Consider the following 18,694-nt stretch of genomic DNA (forward strand, 5'->3'; position numbering starts at 1 on the left):
TTTTATAGGTCCCTATCGCAACTCCGCTCCCTAACCCCCTTCCTCTTAGCCCATAGTTACAGGCCTTGAGGGTACATTCTAGATAAAATCTTGCCGGCAGACATGGTTATGTTGCAATGTCCTTATTCTACAAACCCCTGTGAAATTCCTGAGTTCCTTTGTTTCTGTCCCATGGACAACCATTTGTTTTCACAGTTAAATATAACATCTTATATCTTATGAGTTTAGGTTTTATGGGAGGTCTTCATTACATTCCATTCAGTCCCTCCTCTTGTCTTGCTAATGAAGACTTCCCACACCACTCCAGGTACATTCCCTCTACTATCTCATCCTCTATCTTTGACCCATCGGGCCTGATTCTGTATCATTATTTTCTTGGATCCCTCTGCCCTAACTTCTAATCAAAGTAATTTTGAGAGAGAATCCTCGACTAACCATAAAATTTGTCTATCATGTCTTCTTCATTGCCTACTTTACTTCCTTGCTCTTTTTCTCATCTGAATTCTTCCCCTTAACCATCACCCCTTTAAAATATGGGAAGGATTGATCCACGCATTGACAAATCAAAGGGGCAATCCCCTTTTTAAATGCAGATATAGAGACCCAAAAGAAAAGAATATTGCAATTGTCCCTTTAAGATTCAAAAAGTCTTTTCCTATACAGCTGTCTGGCAGGGAAGAAGTCCTCCAGTCTGTCGTTGGTATTTGTTCCAGCCACTTCCAGCACAGCATCTCAGCATCTTCTTCTTGTAGGAACCAGCTTTCTGTCCATCCTCCTATAAAAGTGACCTTAGCACAATTTTAAATTACCATTTCTAATCCTTATAACCCTGATCATTTTTACAAACTCAAAATTGGAACCATGGCCAGTCATCATGTTTAAGAAATTCACATCGGGACTCAGTGTCTCATACTTTACATTAATCCATTATTAATTTTCTCAACAGGAGGATGAGATTTCACCAAGGAATTAATAGCAGGCTCCAGTACATACATAAATATATTAAATAATCAATTTTAACACAGTATGTATAAGATCTTAAACTTTTAGTCATGCCATGTTTCTTTGATGGCATTTACAAAATACACCACAAGCCATTCTTCTTTTAATGTAACAAAACTCTAGACAATGATATTAACCAAATAACAAACTAACATTCTCACAAGCCCCTGACCTTACCATTACCAAGAATTAACGAACTCTAACTCATACGGGAACACACACAGGAACACTAGTCCCAGTTCTATAGTAACCTAAGATATTTCATAATCGATTATTTTAGTAAATTTGTTACTGTATTTGCAAACCTTCTGATTATAGAAACTTGCCGCTAAGAGACTTATGAGTCTCTTAGTTAATATGTATGAGACTTATGATAAGGGAACAATATTTCCCCAACTTCCTGTCAACTCCAGGCAGTGTTATGTCAAACTTCAAACTGCATTGAGCTAGGCTTAAAGTCTGCCAGGTGTCATAGTGGGGAAATTGAGTCAGGAGAATACTACCTCAGCCATGGAGAAAAGTCATTCTCCCAACCTTCCCATGACAACACCTTCTTGCAGCTCATAGGTGCAGCTCACAAACCTCTTTGCAGGTTGCTAAAATCATGGGTCAGGAGCTCAATCAGTTCTTTGTTAACCATACCTGGAGTTAAACTCAAAATAATAATTCATTGACAGGTTCCAAGGTCTTAGATAGCAAATTCCCTTTCATCAGAGTTTCAGGTGTGACCATATTCTCACATTAATTAGGGAACACCTCCAAAGTGAGCTCTAAGTAGCTTGCATAACTTCCTACACATGTTATGGTTCCTAATAACATCTGAAGTAAAATCAAATTTCCATTAAGATCATAAGTTACTACTCTAAATAGATTTGCCTTTCTGTTTCTCAAGCGTATCTATCTATACCTCTCAAACCATCCTTAATCTGAAAGAATGAGACACCTTCAGGACTCAAATCTTATACATATAAGCTCAAATAGTAATTTTAGCTCTTTCTAGGCCATGGAATGAATTCAGATCAAAACAGCCAACACACACACACAGATCAATTGCCAGTTTTAAGCTTTAACTTTAAAACAATAACCAACAATCTTACAATTTCCATAAGTGATTTTCATAATTTTCATAAGCGATAACTAAATTGTTTTAGCTGTAACACAAATAATAAACTTCAGATGGCAACAACTGTGTTTCCAGATCATGTAAAATTATTGATAGAAGGATGGGCTGGTTTCTTTACCTTGACCCATCCTTCTCCAGGCTGTAGCTGCTGCCCCTCCACCTCCTCCCTATAACCAGGCAGGGGAACGTAAAACACTCTCTTAATCCCCACACAGAGAAGCCCTCTTGAGTCAAGGGGAGGGAGTGGGGTAGAGGAGTGACAAGATTGTAAAAATAAAAAAAAACCTCCTTAATGAGCAATCGCAGACTTCCAGAATCTGCTAAGACGTTTTAGCTGTCCTATCTTTTTCACTTTTACATTCACCCCTTAAAAACCTAGAGTGGGGCACTGAACTTTCAGACCTTCATTCTTGAGACCAGTGTCCTTTGTTGTGCTACTCTGTTCCTCTGAAAGTACCCATTTAAGGCCAATTCAAGGACACAACATACCTAGGAATGAAACTTAGAAAATTCACATTAGATTTGGACATAACTGTTATCAGTATCAAATTATTGCAACAAATTAGCTTGTAAAAGGAAATTTAGTAGGCCCTCTAAAAGAATATCAAAGATTTCATCAAAACATCTTCTTCATAAAAGTATCTCCTCTTAAAAACAGCTTACAATTTCCTAATTACCACTGTCAACCTGAACATTGGTTAAAGAGACCGCAAACTAGTGATGAGTGACATTCCACCCTGACTCAGGATATCTGGGTTACTCAGTTTCATGGTCTCCAAATGTTTAACCTGAGCATGAGAAAAGAAATTTGAATAAGATAGGCAAATGTCAGATACAGGACATCTGGGTCTCCTTTACCATCATCAAGGTAGAGTCTGGGTTAAAGGCACCTCAGTGTTCATAAACATAAGAATGCTCTTGATCAGCATTCTTAGCTCACTCAGGAAGAAAAGATCAGTTCAGGTTTTTGGCCCTTACTGGGGCTCATTTGATCTTAAATGATTATCACCATAAAATTCCTAGTTACCTAATTTCTTTAGTCCACAGGTGTCTGCAATGGGCCACTTAATCAGCAAGAGTTCCACCTCACAGAACTCCTGCACAGGATTGATAAAAATTATGAGATTTTACAAAATCTTTCTTTGCATAATTACATAGTTTCTTTACACACAAAAATACTTCTACCAGTAATTCACTTAAATAGTAGCTCCAAATAGCTTAATTAAGAATTTTAAACTTCATTGGTGAGAGCCAGATAATCCCAGCTAAAACTTTCCTTTAAACAGAGGCAAAACTTGTAAGTTCTCATTTCTTAAATTACAATTCTTAAAAGGAAATGTTACAAAACAGGACCATATAGAATGCCCCAACAGCCTTTACCCATTCCTTTTTCTCTTTTCTCTGAAGGCACAGTTCTTAATTTAACATTCTGGGTTATAAAATAAATTGCCCTTCCAACAACATAACTAAAACAATTGCTTACTAGATTACATCACATGAGAACATTCAGAAATATGTAAGCAGCTTTCTTTCTGAACTCTTTCACCAGGTCCAGTCTCCTAAGGCCACTCCCACCCCACTAGACTGGCTTTTCTTTATTATCTATGGAGTCTGATAGCCATGGGCCACATCCAGATTCAGCCTCAATGACACTACTTGGCCTAAGCTTCCCTAAGCAAGCTAGTCTCTGCCAAAAGAGCCTGGCTCACATATCCCCCAACAAACCCAATAGTTAGCCTAAAGAAGGCCTGGGTTGAAAAGCATATATATATATATATATATATATATATATATATATACATATATTTTTCTATTTTTCCAATTTCTAATTGAGGCCCCGATATGAGAGAACACCTCACTAATTCCAAATACATATCAATAAGTTTTTCCACAATAAAACATGTTTGTACCACAGGGCATTCGCTATAAAATTATTTCCACAATTGTAATAAATTTTGAAATGACCCATTATCAATTTAGAAGGATGTACTTCTAAGTCATTTTGTATAGAAAATCATTCATCTCATCATTAATAACTTTAAACCAGCATACATGTTTATAACAGTCAAGATTTTAAATGAAAATCTACTATCATAGCCTTATAACCAAATATACCTCACTAGGTATTTAACAGTCTCAAATTATCTCAATTTCATCATTAAAGATAAAGAGACATCTCCACTCTTTATCACCAAAAAAACCCATTCCAGGCCAAGAGTTCCGTTAACACCATTTCTACCTCACAATGGTCCCTCAAATTTTACAATCTAAGAGTTTTAGAAGTACAATATAATTTAGAAATACAGTAATACCTTAAATAATAAACTTTAGATAACATATATTACATTTCCAAATTATCATATACAGAAATTATCTCTCTTATTACTCTTAGTACTTTTCACAATTACATTAAATAATAAATAGTGCCACTTCTAACATATGCCATTGTATTAAGCATTCTACAATCATCATTCATTTTCTTTTCCATACTAGCCATTAGGTTTTTCCTTTATAGTACAGTAAACTTAAATCCAATCAGATCCTAATTTATAATTGCTATATGTGATAAACATTTAAAAACATTTTTGTTATAAATCCAATACTCTTGGACCTTCAAAAGCAAATATTATCCACATGTTTATATATTCCCTTAAAAAGACACATGTAAATAGTTCCTGCTTTAAACAATTATCTTCCCTTTTTCTTCCTACTTCAATGTTAACTGGCCTAATCAATTTCTCTCCTTAGCAGAAAGCCTTCTAGAGTTCCAATAAGTATTGAACAGCCTAAAATCTCCAATCACAATGACCTGCAAAATTTTAGGAAAACACTCTCCCCAAATAGTTTTTATAATGTTAAAAATCCTTGTTTTTGTAATGTTAAACACATTGCTCCCAAACCAGATACATTGGCTGGAGGGATAAAGAATTCTTAGCCTTGGGATCCCATTAAATCTGAATTCTAATCCTCAACCTTTTTCTTCTCCCATCTTGGGCTCCTTATCAGTTAAAAGCTGCTTGCTGGCCTTCCACTAACTTCTGAGAGATTCTCTCCTTTTTTATTGTAATCTCAATCTCCCCAGAAAGCCTGAGGCAGGAGGTCTTTCCCACTGTTCCTTTTCCCATGTCAGACCTCAAAAGTTACCCCAAAATTTTTCTGGCAGACACAAAACATCCATAGACAGACAGGGTGCGCACAATCCTACTTCTAACCTTGACCGGTCAAAAGAAACTCATTTTGTCCCAGGTTCCCTCTTAGACTGTTTCTTTTCCCATGGTTCACGAGTTCTCGTCCCCTCAGGACTCACCCGATCTCACCAAACTCCTTTTAGGGGAGCAGGAGCCTTACGGACTCGAACCGCGTAGACTTTCCTCTCTCCCCGCTCAGGTCACCCAGGGGCTCACCAAATCTTGGCCTTGGCTGCCTTACGGACTCGAACCGCTTAGGTGCCAAGGACTCACGGGATCTTGCTTCCTGGGTCTGTGTACACAAACTTTACGTGACCATAAATCAGTTTTCTCTGTGGACTGTCTTCGCTAGCACCGTTGGAGCTCTGCTTGTTTTCGTTTCTGCCTTCCCCGAGTTCCTGTCTTCAAGAACGGTTTACCCAACTGGGATGAGTTCTTCCCACAAGATCCAGGGACCGCTGGGGAAAAATTCCCAGTGGGTACCTGCCCGAGGATCCTGATAGGGACGATCTAGCCCAGGCGGGAAAAAATATCTCGGTGGGATCTCCAAAAGCTGTGTGGGACAGCTATCCTTATTTCCAATAAATTCAGAGACTTCTCCAGGTAGAAGGCAGAAAGGAATTTTTATTACGATCTCCCGAGAAAGGGCGACCCACACTGAAAAACCTCTCCGTGTCAGGGCGCCCCGAACATAGATACAACAGGTTTTTTATAGGTCCCTATCGCAACTCCCCTCCCTAACCCCCTTCCTCTTAGCCCATAGTTACAGGCCTTGAGGGTACATTCTAGATAAAATCTTGACGGCAGACGTGGTTATGTGGCAATGTCCTTATTCTACAAACCCCTGTGAAATTCCTGATTTCTGTCCCATGGACAACCATTTGTTTTCACAGTTAAATATAACATCTTATATCTTATGAGTTTAGGTTTTATGGGAGGTCTTCACTACATTCCATTCAAGATTAACTTGGAAAAAGAAAAAAAAAGAGATTAACTTGGCTTGATTCAAATATCAAGTTAAATGCTAGGCCAAGGTGTTATTAGACTGCTAACTGATTAGAAGTTTCTCCTACTACTCTTGTTAGGCCTGATGGGATCCATAATTCCTTCCAGAATCTGCTTCCTAGTGTTCTCTTCCCAGGCATTCTCTCCTTAGCTTGATCATATTATTAAACTTATTTGTATATATCTCACCCCACCTCCATTAGATCATAAGCTCCTTGAGGTCAGCAACTGTGATTTTATGTTGGTTTTAATCTTTGTGTTCTCATTTAAATAACATAATCACCATATTATTTCTATTGTCATAGGAACATAGATTCAGAAATGGAAGAGAACTTTTAGGCCATCTAGTCCAGACTCATCATTTTATGCTTGAAGAAATGGAGTGCCATAGAGGTGAAAGGCCTTACTTAAGATCGCAGTGTATATAACACAGTGCCTGGTTCAAAAGTAAGCCCTTGATAAATGCTTTGCCCATGCCAGGCACTTTCATTCTTTATCAGACCCTGCTCCTGGGGATCCTAACTTTGCCCCCTTTCATCCTAACAAATAAAATTCACTGGCTCAGCTCACAGGATCAAAGATCCCAGATTTGGAGCTGGAAGTAACCTTAGTGGCTATTGAGTTTAACTCTTTCTTTTTTGGAAACTGAGGTTAAGATAAGTAAAGTGATTTGCCCAGGTTCACACAGCTAGTAGCTATCTGAGTTGGAATCTGAATCCAGGTCTTCATACAAGTCCAGTGTCCTCTCCACTATGGCTAGCTCCCCCCACTTCCCTCAGGCTTCTCTCATGATTCACTCATGAGAGTGAATTTCCTTTTCTAGTCACTCGTAATGCTAGTGTCTTTCCTCTGAGATTATCTCCAGTTTATCCTGTAAGTATCCTGTTTTTGCGTAGTTGTTTATGTTGTCTCCCCCATTAGACTGTGAACTTCTTGAGAGGATGAGTTTTATTTGTTTTTGTTTTTCCTTTCTTTGTATCCCCAGTTCTAAGCATATAATAGGTATTTAATAGGTACTCATTCATTTGACTCAAATCCTTTCTCTTCCCCCCCAAAAAGTCTATTCTCTTCAGTTTTGTAATAAAAACACCTTACATATACCATAACAATTACATTCTTCGCCAAAATAAGAGGAAGGCCATACTGTCAGAAAAGAATGGTCAGAAATACACTTTAGGTTTAGAAGTCAAGCTGGGCAGAAATTTTTTCTATAGAATATGAGTTATTCTCTGAGCCATGGGAATTTAAGGTCATCTTCCCTATTTGCCCCCAAAAGACAATGTGATAGAAGGAAAGGATGACATTTCCCCTGAGGTTGTGGACCTCAAGGATGGGCCTCATTGAAGTCCCTAGAATTTCAGTTCTTCGGAGATGGTGTATTTGTCAGAGAGAGTGATTGTAAAAATTGAATCAAGCCTTTCTAGGTCCTTTTGGACCTAGATGTAGTCCTTCTCAAGATAAAAAAATGCTATCCACAACCATAGAGAGAACTGATGAACTCTGAGTACAGATTGAACCATATTTTTTTTCTTGCTTTTTTTCGATATGACTAATATGGAAATATGTTTCGCATGACTTGACAAGTATAATAGGTATGGTATTGCTTGCTTTCTCAATGGGTGGGGGAGGTGCTGGAGGGAGAAAGAGAATTTGGGACTCAAAATTTTTTTAAAAGAATGTTAAAAAAGAAAAAAATGTCCTTTCCCTCAACTGTACCCCTCTTTTTATTCAGGAAACCATTTCTACCTTCCTATGTTGTACCACCCTTGTATTTTATATCTATAACAAGCCCTCAGCATGCATGGTGACCCTGGAGAGATGAAGCACCTTCAGGGACTATTTCCTGGGCAGTAAATGGGTAATGAGGTAATCTTCCACTAGCTTCAAGAAAAGTGTCACTTGAGTCTGGTAGCTAAGGGGTATAACATCAGAATTAGGCTAGGAATGATGACAACAAAAAACTGGGAAGACTTCATAAAGAATAGATGATGCCCAACAAACCTCTTCCCTTTTGGATAGGGTTGCAAGTTTAGTGGATAAGGGGAATTCTACTTTTTTAAATGTTACTTTTATTCTAAACTTAAACACCAAGAAAAAAGAGCAGTTCGGTACACATAACACGCGCGCACGTGAGCACACATACACACACACACACACACACACACACACACAGAAGAACCTCCATTTCATATCACTTGCTTTTTCAAAAAAAAAGTATGTAATAAATTGTATACATTACTTTCAAAACGGTCCCATTTTGTGTTTCCTTCTGAACTCACTCCTATTCTATTTGCATTTTAAAAACTGTTACAATGACCCTCTTTTTGATATCCCTTTTGCTATCTCCCACTGAAAAATCAAGAGAAAGAAAGGGGGAGAGGGAAATCCTTTATAAAAACAAGCATAATCAAGCAAAATTAATCCATACAGTGGTCCTATTCAAAAATGTATGTCCTTGTCCATCTCTTATATATCAGGAGGTAAGTAATATGCTTCATCATAGGTATGAGGGGAATCCCATAGTTATACTTTTTCTAGACTTTTCACAAGAAGTATTTGACTTTACACCAATGGAAGGAGTACCCATACCAATAAGATCACAGATCCATCAAAACATATTTACCACACCATATACATCCAATTAAGCATCTTCTTCAACATTATTATTTTGAGAGTTTACTTTGATTACTGGAATGTGGCTAGATACCAGTTCTTTGAAGAAGGATTGTTTTTTAGTAGACCAAAAGCTCATTATGGGTCAACAAGCTACTATGACATCTGGAGCTTTTCCTTTTTTTTCACCCAAAAAGCTAATTCAAACTTTAGGTTGTGTTATACCGAGAAATCAGCGAGTGAGATCCAGACGTAATTTAAGATGTGGATTTATTAGCGTGCAGGCCGCCAGGGGTATTTACATCCAAATCAAGCAGCCCCCATCAGGGGTCGAGCTAGGGTTTATGTAGAAAAGAGCATAGGAAAGAAATGCGAGGAACACTGATGAGGTAATCCAAAGATGCAGGTGTCTTTGGGGGCTATGGATGGGAAAGTACAGGGAGTATACAGGACAGGAAGGGGGATGGATCTTTGAAGTCTGGCAAGAGGAAGAGTTCTTGGGTTGGTCAAGGACACCCCTCTCCCTCTGTCTTGATGAGAGAATGCTCTGCAACAAGGGAAAGCTTTCTCACAACACAGGAACTTACTGAGGAATTGGGAGGCTTCCAGAGACATGATCTGAGGGCTGGGGCCTGAGCAGCCCAGCTCTGTGTAGCTGTAACACAGAGAGAGATAAGAGTCATGCTGAGGCCCATGCATGAATAACTGCTAGGCACAGTGTCCTTGGGCTGGGGAATGGTTGTTAAAGACAGTGTTTCTGAGACTAGGGAGAATTTGGGGCACAAGTACAAGCACAATCACCCAAGCACCCCATTATTATGGATCAGAGATTACACAAACCAGACCAGGTGTCCTGGTCTCTGGTATAAACATAATTATCTAAAGCAATTATATTGCAAGCTTTCTTATCCATTTGCATTGGAGGTACGGGCTATGCTGAGCTATGCAAGAGTACATTTCACTATTGTTTAGATTTAGGAGGAAAGAGGTCTGGGGCAAGATTAAGCACCAACTTTTGCTTTCCATGGCTTAAAGGGCCCTACTACCTAAATGGCAAAATAATGTTCTGTATTACAGTTGCATTAAGAAAAGTGTGGTGTCTAGAACAAGGGTGGTGATAATCCTACTCCACCCTGCTCTAATGGAACCCATGTAAAGTGTTACGTTAACCTGCAAGATCCTTACTGAGGTAGGCTATATATACTTATAGCTATATGAGGCCAGGTAGGAGATAAGTCGTTTGCCATTTCTTCCACCTGACTCTCTTGGAAACAGCTCCAAATAGTTTTCATGCTTCAACACTAGAAAGGAAGAGGAATGGGTCACTCCTTTGATATAGCCACAGAGTTAGTAGCCATTCAGGGGGTCTTAACCCAGTAATGAGTCATACATAGAAGCAGATAGAATCCTAACTGCCATCTGCACACACTCAAGATTCCAGTTCATCTCCAGGAATAGCAACTGAGTATGCTCCAAAAGGGGTTTCAGAGAGTACACCCACTACAAAAGGATGACATTCACAAGTTGGAAAGTATCCAGAGCAGTGTGATTAGAATCATAAAAGATGTTGCATTCATGCCATATGAGAATTGTTGAAAGAACTAAGGATGCCTAGCCTGGAAAGGGAAAGACAGGAGGGACTTATTGATTGGTTTCACCCATTTAAAGGACTGTCATGTAAAAGAGGGATTAGATTTACTCCTGCTCTACTCCAGAAGGCAAAACTGGGAAAAAAGAGTGCCAATTACAAAGGGTAGATAATGGATCACTAGAAAGGAAAATCCCCTAATGAGTACAACTCCCCAGAAGTGGAGTGGACTGCTTCAGTAATTCATGGATCCCCTTTTATTGGAGATCTTGCCCAAGATCAAACAGCTAGTAAGTAGCAATCACAAGCTCTTAGAGTCGGAAGAGATATTCAGTCCCATCTAGTGCAACTAGCTGAACAGCCCCCTCTGCAACATACCCAACAAGTAAGTGGTCATCTAAAACCTACTTGAAGAACTCCAGTGATGGAAATCTGCCCCCTCCAGGAGTAATCCATTCCACTTTGGACTCTTTTATTATTAAGTTTTTCTTAGGTCAAGTTAAAATAGACTTCTTTGCAATTTGACCCATTGCTCAATTCTTTTCTCTTGGGCCAAGCAGAAAAAAAGCTTATCTCCTTTCCCTTCAAATACTTGAAGATAGCTATCATGTCCTCCTCTCCCTCTCCCTTCTCTAGATAAAATACTCCCAGTCCCTTCAAATGATTTTCATAGAAAATTATCTCATTACCCTTCACCAGTCAAGTGTGTCTTCTAACTTCAAGTGCAGCCTACTTTCCACAGTTACTATTGCTTCATTTTCATATATGCAGGACCAGAAGCCTCGAGAGGAGACCCAGGCCCCCAGAAGGTAATTGGAACTCTGGGGGAGTCGGTCACTTTCCTCCTGGAAATTCCAAGGGGAGAGACACTCGAGGATATTACCTGGAGCAAACAAGGTACTATTACTATAGTAACTCCAGGGGAAGAAATAAGAGTGATTGAGAAAAAATACAGAGGCCGAGTGAATGTAACCAGCAGCAACTATTCCCTACAAATCAACAAACTGAGAATAGAGGATGCAGGAGTCTACAGAGCCCAGATAAACATAAAAAACTCAAATATTACCACCACCAAGGAATATAGCCTTCAAGTCTACGGTGAGTATCAAGCACTATCAGGCAGTTTCTATCTTAGGTTTTTAAAACAAGAAATCTATTTCTCTCTAGGAAATAACAGTAGTCACACTGATTATGAGGCTGCATGACTCGGGTTACTACAGTTATGCCAACTGGGGATGAAATGAATTGTAAAACAAGAGGGTTGGACTATATGAACTCTAATGTTCTAAATCCCATTATTCTGGCTTCCAAAAGAGAGTCAGATTTTGACTGTCCAAAAATGTAATGGAATGGGCTGCTTCTCAACTCATTACCATGACTTCTCTATAACTGGAAATTGTCAAGTAGAGGCTACCCATTCGGGATGTATGTGTTAGACAAGTTTCCTATTCAGGTACCAATCGAACTGGAAGACCTCTGAGGTTCCTTTCAATATGAAGTACTTTGAATCTATTCCCACTTTCCCCACCACATCTCCAACTCTACAAATAGGAGTTTTGGAATTGAGAAGTGAAGTTTAAAAAGAAGAAGCAGTGGGTGGAGCACCCTGAAGCAACCGGCCTCTACTCATAAAGAAGGAATTCCAATTAACACTGAAAATGAAGAATACTGCACCTCTTCACTTCCTCTACTTCATGAGTTTAATCAAACTGAAACTAAAATGAGCCCTATCCACTAGCTGTTGATTCAGGGCTTCCCTAACTGACTTCCTGGGCTCTTGTTTGCCTTCTCTGATATTTATGCTCCTACATAAGGGTGCTATTAAATATCCCATTTAATAAAATAACTGACATTTATAAAGGCCTTTAAAGTTTGCGGAATGCTGTCACATTATCTTGTGGTCTCATTTGAAACTCACAATAACCCTTCAAGATAAGTGTTACATTTTGCTGATGAAGAAACTGAGGTTCACAGAGTAACTAAGTGACTTGACCACATACTTGCTCACCTAGTTTGTGAGTTTCCAAAGCAAGAGTAAAGCCAAGGCTCTATTCATTACAGCATACCTCATAGGACTGCCTGGTATCAGTTGACCAGTGGGGTGTGGAATCTGCAGCTTCAAGGCTGTGAGAAATGAAAGAGTTTGGTTTCCACGTAAGTAGATAAGAAATCAGCACAGACAGGCTAACTCCTCCGTCCTGGGGGGTAGAGGTGAGTGATAACACAATTCTAGGCACATAATGTATGTTAGGGGTAGGGCATATAAGGAAGATTGTAACCCAGAAGGATTAGGACCGATCCTGATCCAGAAGGGAGGAGTTAGGCAATTAGTGACTATAAAGATTGCTCTGGCTTCTTTTACCGGGCACATTTTCTCCCCTTCCAAGGAGGTGCACCCGCTTCTCATGAGAATCGAAATGACACACCTCAACCTCTTTAATAAAAAGTCTTTGAGACACCAGTCTTCGGAACTGAGTCTGGGGTCATCTTGATAACAAAGGCCATGAGTGGCCCTTTAGGTCCTCAAGTGCAGCCCTTTGACTGATTCCAAACTTTACAGAACAAATCCCCTTAATAAAAGGATATGTTTTGTAAAACTTGGACTCAGTCAAAATGCCACACTCAAGGACCTAGAAGGCCACAGGTTACCATCCCTGGTTTAGACCAATCAGTCAACTTTATTGTCATGCTTATAGTTATATATGGGTTGTCTGACCCTCTGGCTAATAGCCCAAGATGTATTTTAAGTACAAGTATCTGCTTTCCACAATTTTTTTGCCTTCCCTTGCTGTCAAGCTGCCAACTCTCTAAGCATGCTGTGTGCTAGGCACTGAGCTAGGAATTGAGACTACAAAGACAGAAATGATTTTTTTCCCCTCAAGAAACTTACATTATATTGGAGAGACATCATATACATATATAAATGTATACAAAATATATACAAGATAATTGAGGATGGGGATTAGTAACTGGAAGGATCAGGAAAGATCTCCTGTTGAAGGTGCTTGGGTTGAGTTTTTAATACTGGCTGTATCCATTCAGTAGCTTAGAATATGCCTATGTATATACTTAGGCCACCATTCTGTTCTAGTCAGAGCAGGTCCCTTACTCCCCAAGTCAAACCTGCCAACCTCACTCTCAAGGCCTCACAGGATAGGTCTGAAACTTCTCCTGAGACTAACAGCATTCAGCAAGCTCAGCAGCAGAGTAGAAGAGTTTGATCAAGAAAGAAGAGTAAAATTGAGGCTGACTGATAAGTCATAGAGTCAGCTTAACTCTCATATCTTGTGACTCATATTTTGTGAGCTCCTGAATTCTGGCTAAGACATGTCCTTTCACCATTTCTCCTTTCATTCCCTTAATAGAGTCAGTCTTACGGGGTGAGCAGAGACAAAACTGGTGGGGAATAGAGGCAGGTGGATTGGATTCCATAATCCTGGTATGAGCAAACTCCTGAAACCTGAGAGGGTAGGGAGAATGAGTTGCTGTTTCCATGGAGTTGGGAATGGACTTGGTGAAACTGTAAATACAGTGATAAGAACATTGAATCTGGAATCAGAAGACTTAGATGTGAGTTCTACGCCTGCTAGTAACTATCAAGGCAAACTTTGACTGTCTGGGCCTCGGTTTCCTCATCTGCAAAATGAAGATATTGGTCTAGATCAGAGGTTCTTAACCTGAGATGTATAGATCCCCAAGGTGTCCTTAGATAGATTTCAAGGGGTATATGAACTTGGATGGGGAAAGAAATTACATTTTCATTTTCACTAACCTTTAACTGAAATTTGTCATTTCCTTTCATTATGATTTTAAAAAAAACAACAAATGTTATTCTGAGACAGGATCCTGAGCCTTCACCAGACTGCTATAGGGTCCATGACATAAAGAAGATGAAGAATTTCTGTATTAGATGACCTCTAAGGAACCTTCCCTCTCTATGAGTTTAAATTTTTATCTCTCCCTTCACTGCTACCATTATCTTGAATTAAGTAATCAGTTTTTCTTGGGGGGGCAGAGGAGGGATACACATAATTTGCCTGATTTTTATTGACCTCATGGTTTAATATCACCTTCCCTCACACAGAGCAGCTGACAGAACCCCAAATCAGAATGAATTCCACTGTGTCTGAGGATGGCCATTGCATTGTCTTCCTGATATGCTCTGTGAGTGCTGGAAGAAAAGATGTGACATATAGCTGGTCACCCTTGGGTCCAAATGCTACTACATTCCATGGAGGATCTGTCATCCAAATCTCCTGGCCATCCTGTAATGCTGCTTGGACCTACACATGCACAGCCAGGAATCCTGTAAGCCATAAGAGCTCCCAAGTCACCCCTTCTTGGGATTTCTGTTCAGGTACCAACTCTTTCATTTGTCTTTGGTGACTCTCAGCAGCCCCTGAGTAGCTACAAGGATTTGACCTTAGAATATTTTCAAGAGATTTATAAGATCTTGATCTCCAGCTTGAGCCCTACAAGGATACCTTATGCCAGATGAAGTACACAACCATCCAGACATGAATCCCAAGTGTCCTCAGAAAAGCAACTCTGTCCTCCCCTTTCTTATTCCTAACTCTTCTCAAACAAGCTTTCACATTCCAATAGCTACAAAGACTCCCTAGGCCTCCTAGGAAATGACAATGTGAGAACTCAGTCCAATTGCTTACATAGTCCTCAAAATGATCTATGCATTAATTACTATAATACTCTAGCATCTTGGAGGTCACATATTTAAACATGCACAAAATACAGTTGAGAACAAGGAAGAAAACAGCAGTGAAGATTCGGAGGAGCTAAAATAGAGATCACAAAAGTCTATGTACAAAATTCCAAAACTCACATTCTTTACAAATAGAAGATGCTTCACCATTATTCAGAGCCCATTTCCTCTATATCTGCACACAATTCTAACAAGTCTGATTCTCTGGTTTCCTAGGCCAGAATAGACTGAAGAAGGACATTGAAAAGATAGTTTGGGTAGGGGTGGGGCGCTACTAGAGGCAGCAACAATAAACAAATGACCCCTGGCAGCTTGACAACAAGGGTAGGCAAAAAAAAATTGTAGAAACCAGACACGTGAACTTAAAATACATCTTGGGCTATTGGCCATAGGGTCAAACAACCCATACATAACTATAGAAACCATATATCAAAGCCTGTGAATGTATCCCTGTATTAAAGCCTCACAGAATAGTGGTGTATTTTCACAATGATAACCTTGATTCATCCAGAAAATATTCATTTGTGTTCAACATATTCTATACTATAGAAGAGAAATGCATACAGGGATGGGCTGGTAGAAGAGTGAAGGAGATGAAGGTGAATATCTAGAATCAGGGAGGAAGGACTGAAGTTCGGGGAGGAAAGAGGGGTGCCTGAGAGTTCATAAGGAAGTCATATGACATAAAGGCAAAAGACAGTGATAAAGGCAGGAGCTGAGGAGGCTAGGGAAGGAGTATGGCCTAGACCTAGCCTGGCCTCGTAGTGAAAAAGCCAGTTATGAACGACTAGACTACAGACTCTGAATAAGAGCATCTTATTTTCAATTTAATTAACATGTTAAAGCACCTACTATGTGCCAAGCACTATGTGAAGTGCTGGGGATACAAATAAGAAAAAGAAAAATAGTGCCAGTCATCAAGAAGCTTACAATCTAATTGGAGGAAGACAACACACAAAAGGAGAAGGGAATGGGGAGGGTGACCATATACCCAGGGCTATCTTGTTCCCTGAAGCTGAAATCAAGCAGAGCAGTAGATGCAAAGCAGAGTGAGCTGAAAGTTCAATTCTGTCATCTATAAAGGAAGGTTTTGGAAGGAATTTGGTACTCCACCTTTCAGCCCTCCAGTAAGAGGGGAAAGGTGGTTGAGGGAGGTTGTATCCAGGCTTAAGTTAATGATGAATTTATCCTCACTCAAACCAAACCAGGTCTGGAAAATTACCTAAGGGCCAAAGAAAGGAATAAAATGAGGATGAAGTTCTTATCCTCTATGGCCTGTGAGTGTTCCTTGGGAATAGCAATAACGTGGTAGATTATGGAGTTAAGTGCCCGTGGAGGGAAAGAAAATGAAGATGACTCAGGGGGAAAACAGGGACATTATAGAGAGAAGGAGACTCAAGGGCCTGGAGAGGCCTTGAAGCTCTGGACAAAGGGAGCTAACGCTTCAATTTCTAATCTGCCTCTATAGGGCCAGGAACCTCAGAAGGGAACTCAGTTCCCACAATAGTGATTGGGACCTGGGGGGCCTGATCACTTTCCCACTGGAGATTCCATCAGGAGTTGAGAGTGTTGTCTGGATTTCAAATAATTCTCTTATCAAGACAGAACCAGGAGAAATGGGAAAGCTGAACAGAGTCAAGACCCAGAGACATGACAGAGGCAGAGACCCTGCCCAGGACTTCTCCTTCCAAATTCCTAATGTACAAATGGAGAACCAAGGACTCTACATAGCCTATGTATGCACCAACTCCTCCACAGTCCCAATAACACACCAGTATTCCCTGCAAGTCTATGGTGAGTTTCAGGACTAAGAACCTGATAGTTAAGCTGTTTCTCCAAGTCACTTAACCCAAATTGCCTTTTAAAAAAAAAAGAAGATATTTTGGGGCAGTTAGGTGGTGCAGTGGATAGAGCTCCAGGCCTTAGAGTCAGAAGGACCTGAGTTCAGATCCAATTTCAGGCATGTGACACTTGCTAGCTGTGTGACCCTGGGCAAGCCACTTAACCTCAATTGCCCCACCAAAAAATAAAACAAAAAATGTCAGTGTGCATCAGAGGTGCCAAACTCAAACTCAGGCAGGAGCCACTAATCCACAGATAAGGATTCCTGTGGGCTGCATTCTTAAACGAGATGCTTACAATGTGGCACCATTTATACTTTGCTGTGTTTTCATTTGTTTTGCTGAACACTTTCTGATGACATTTTAATCTGGTTCATGCCCCACTTGGGAACGTTGTTCCATGTGTTTGACATTTCTGGTGTACATAGTATTATACCCATTAGATAGATGTGGTAACTGAAGCTTAAGTGCCCTCAGTCACAAAATTAGTCAGTGTTAGAGCCAGGACTTAAACACAGGTGCTTGGACTCCAGGTTCAGGGTGCTTTACACTATACAACAGCCCTTCTTTGACTTCTTAAGGTTCAGTACCAAGGAGAATTCCTTACAGAGCCAGTCTCCCCCCCCACCCCAAAAACCTACTTAGCTACGGGGAGAAGAATTGTGAATGGGAGAGGTTCTAACTAATTCCTCCTTTTTTATTCCTTTCCAAGACTTGGGAAGGGTAGAATGAGATAGGGAAGATTTGGGTATGTAGTTGAGAATTCAAGGATTTTAGATCTAGAGCTGGAAGGAATCTCAGGGACCATCCAGTCCAACCTTATTTTACGATAAGGAAACTGTGGCCCAGAAAAGTTAAAGCATTTTCAGGAAGTCACACAGTAAATGAGTGGCGGGGCTGAGATTGGGACCAAGGTCATGCAAACCTCAAATCCAGCACTTACACTGCCTTTCATTTGATGGTGTAAAGAAAAGAGAAACTGTCTGCGTGTTGGGGAGAATGGATTCTATCCCAGTGCTGCCACTAACAAGTCTGCCCCATGTCCTCTCTGGGCTTCAGCTTCCTCATCAATAAAATGTGACTAGAGGATCTCTAAGCTCCTTTCCTGACTTAAATCCTGACCTTGTATTTGATGAGTGTAAAGACTAAAGTTTTGGGGATAAGAATTCTTTATTTAGTAAAAAATTGTTGGGAAAACTGAAAGCAGTCTGACAGAAATTGGGCACAAAACAATATCTTACATCATTTACCAAGAAATTCAATGCTTTATAAAACTTATGAAATAAAAAGTCAGATTGTGGAGGAGGTAGCCAAGAAGGTGATAAAGGCAAAGGGGAGATGAAAAAAAGCAGGTTTCCCCCATAAGGGAAGCTTGCCTAGGTTTTAAGTTTCATTTATTTGTTTGCTGTGTTCATTGAATTATACTGAGAGGGAATTTCCTCTCAAAGGAGAAGTTTGCCTTATTGCTCTGTTTATTTTCTCCTTTAAAAAAAAAGTTGTTCTTTTGTGTACAGGGCCAAAAAGCAGCATGATATGATGAGAAGTCCAGTCACTTTATATACTGATGTAGGGATTTGTTTTTCCGGACCACACATATTTATATGGAGGATTTTA

General features: G+C 39.9%; 1 protein-coding gene across 1 annotated transcript in view; it reads left to right on the forward strand.

Moving 5' to 3' along the window:
• The window catches only part of LOC110203752 (T-lymphocyte surface antigen Ly-9), a 39,353-nt gene that overhangs the window by 3,605 nt on the left and 17,054 nt on the right, over nt 1-18,694 (forward strand). The window contains exons 2-4 of the mRNA XM_020980218.2: nt 11,291-11,617; nt 14,604-14,901; nt 16,708-17,033. Of these exons, the coding sequence (XP_020835877.1) occupies nt 11,291-11,617; nt 14,604-14,901; nt 16,708-17,033 (951 nt within the window). The remainder of the gene's footprint in view (nt 1-11,290; nt 11,618-14,603; nt 14,902-16,707; nt 17,034-18,694) is intronic.

This window comes from Phascolarctos cinereus, unplaced genomic scaffold, assembly GCF_003287225.1.
Source record: "Phascolarctos cinereus isolate Bilbo 61053 unplaced genomic scaffold, phaCin_HiC Scaffold_5;HRSCAF=322, whole genome shotgun sequence".
NCBI lineage: Eukaryota > Metazoa > Chordata > Mammalia > Diprotodontia > Phascolarctidae > Phascolarctos > Phascolarctos cinereus.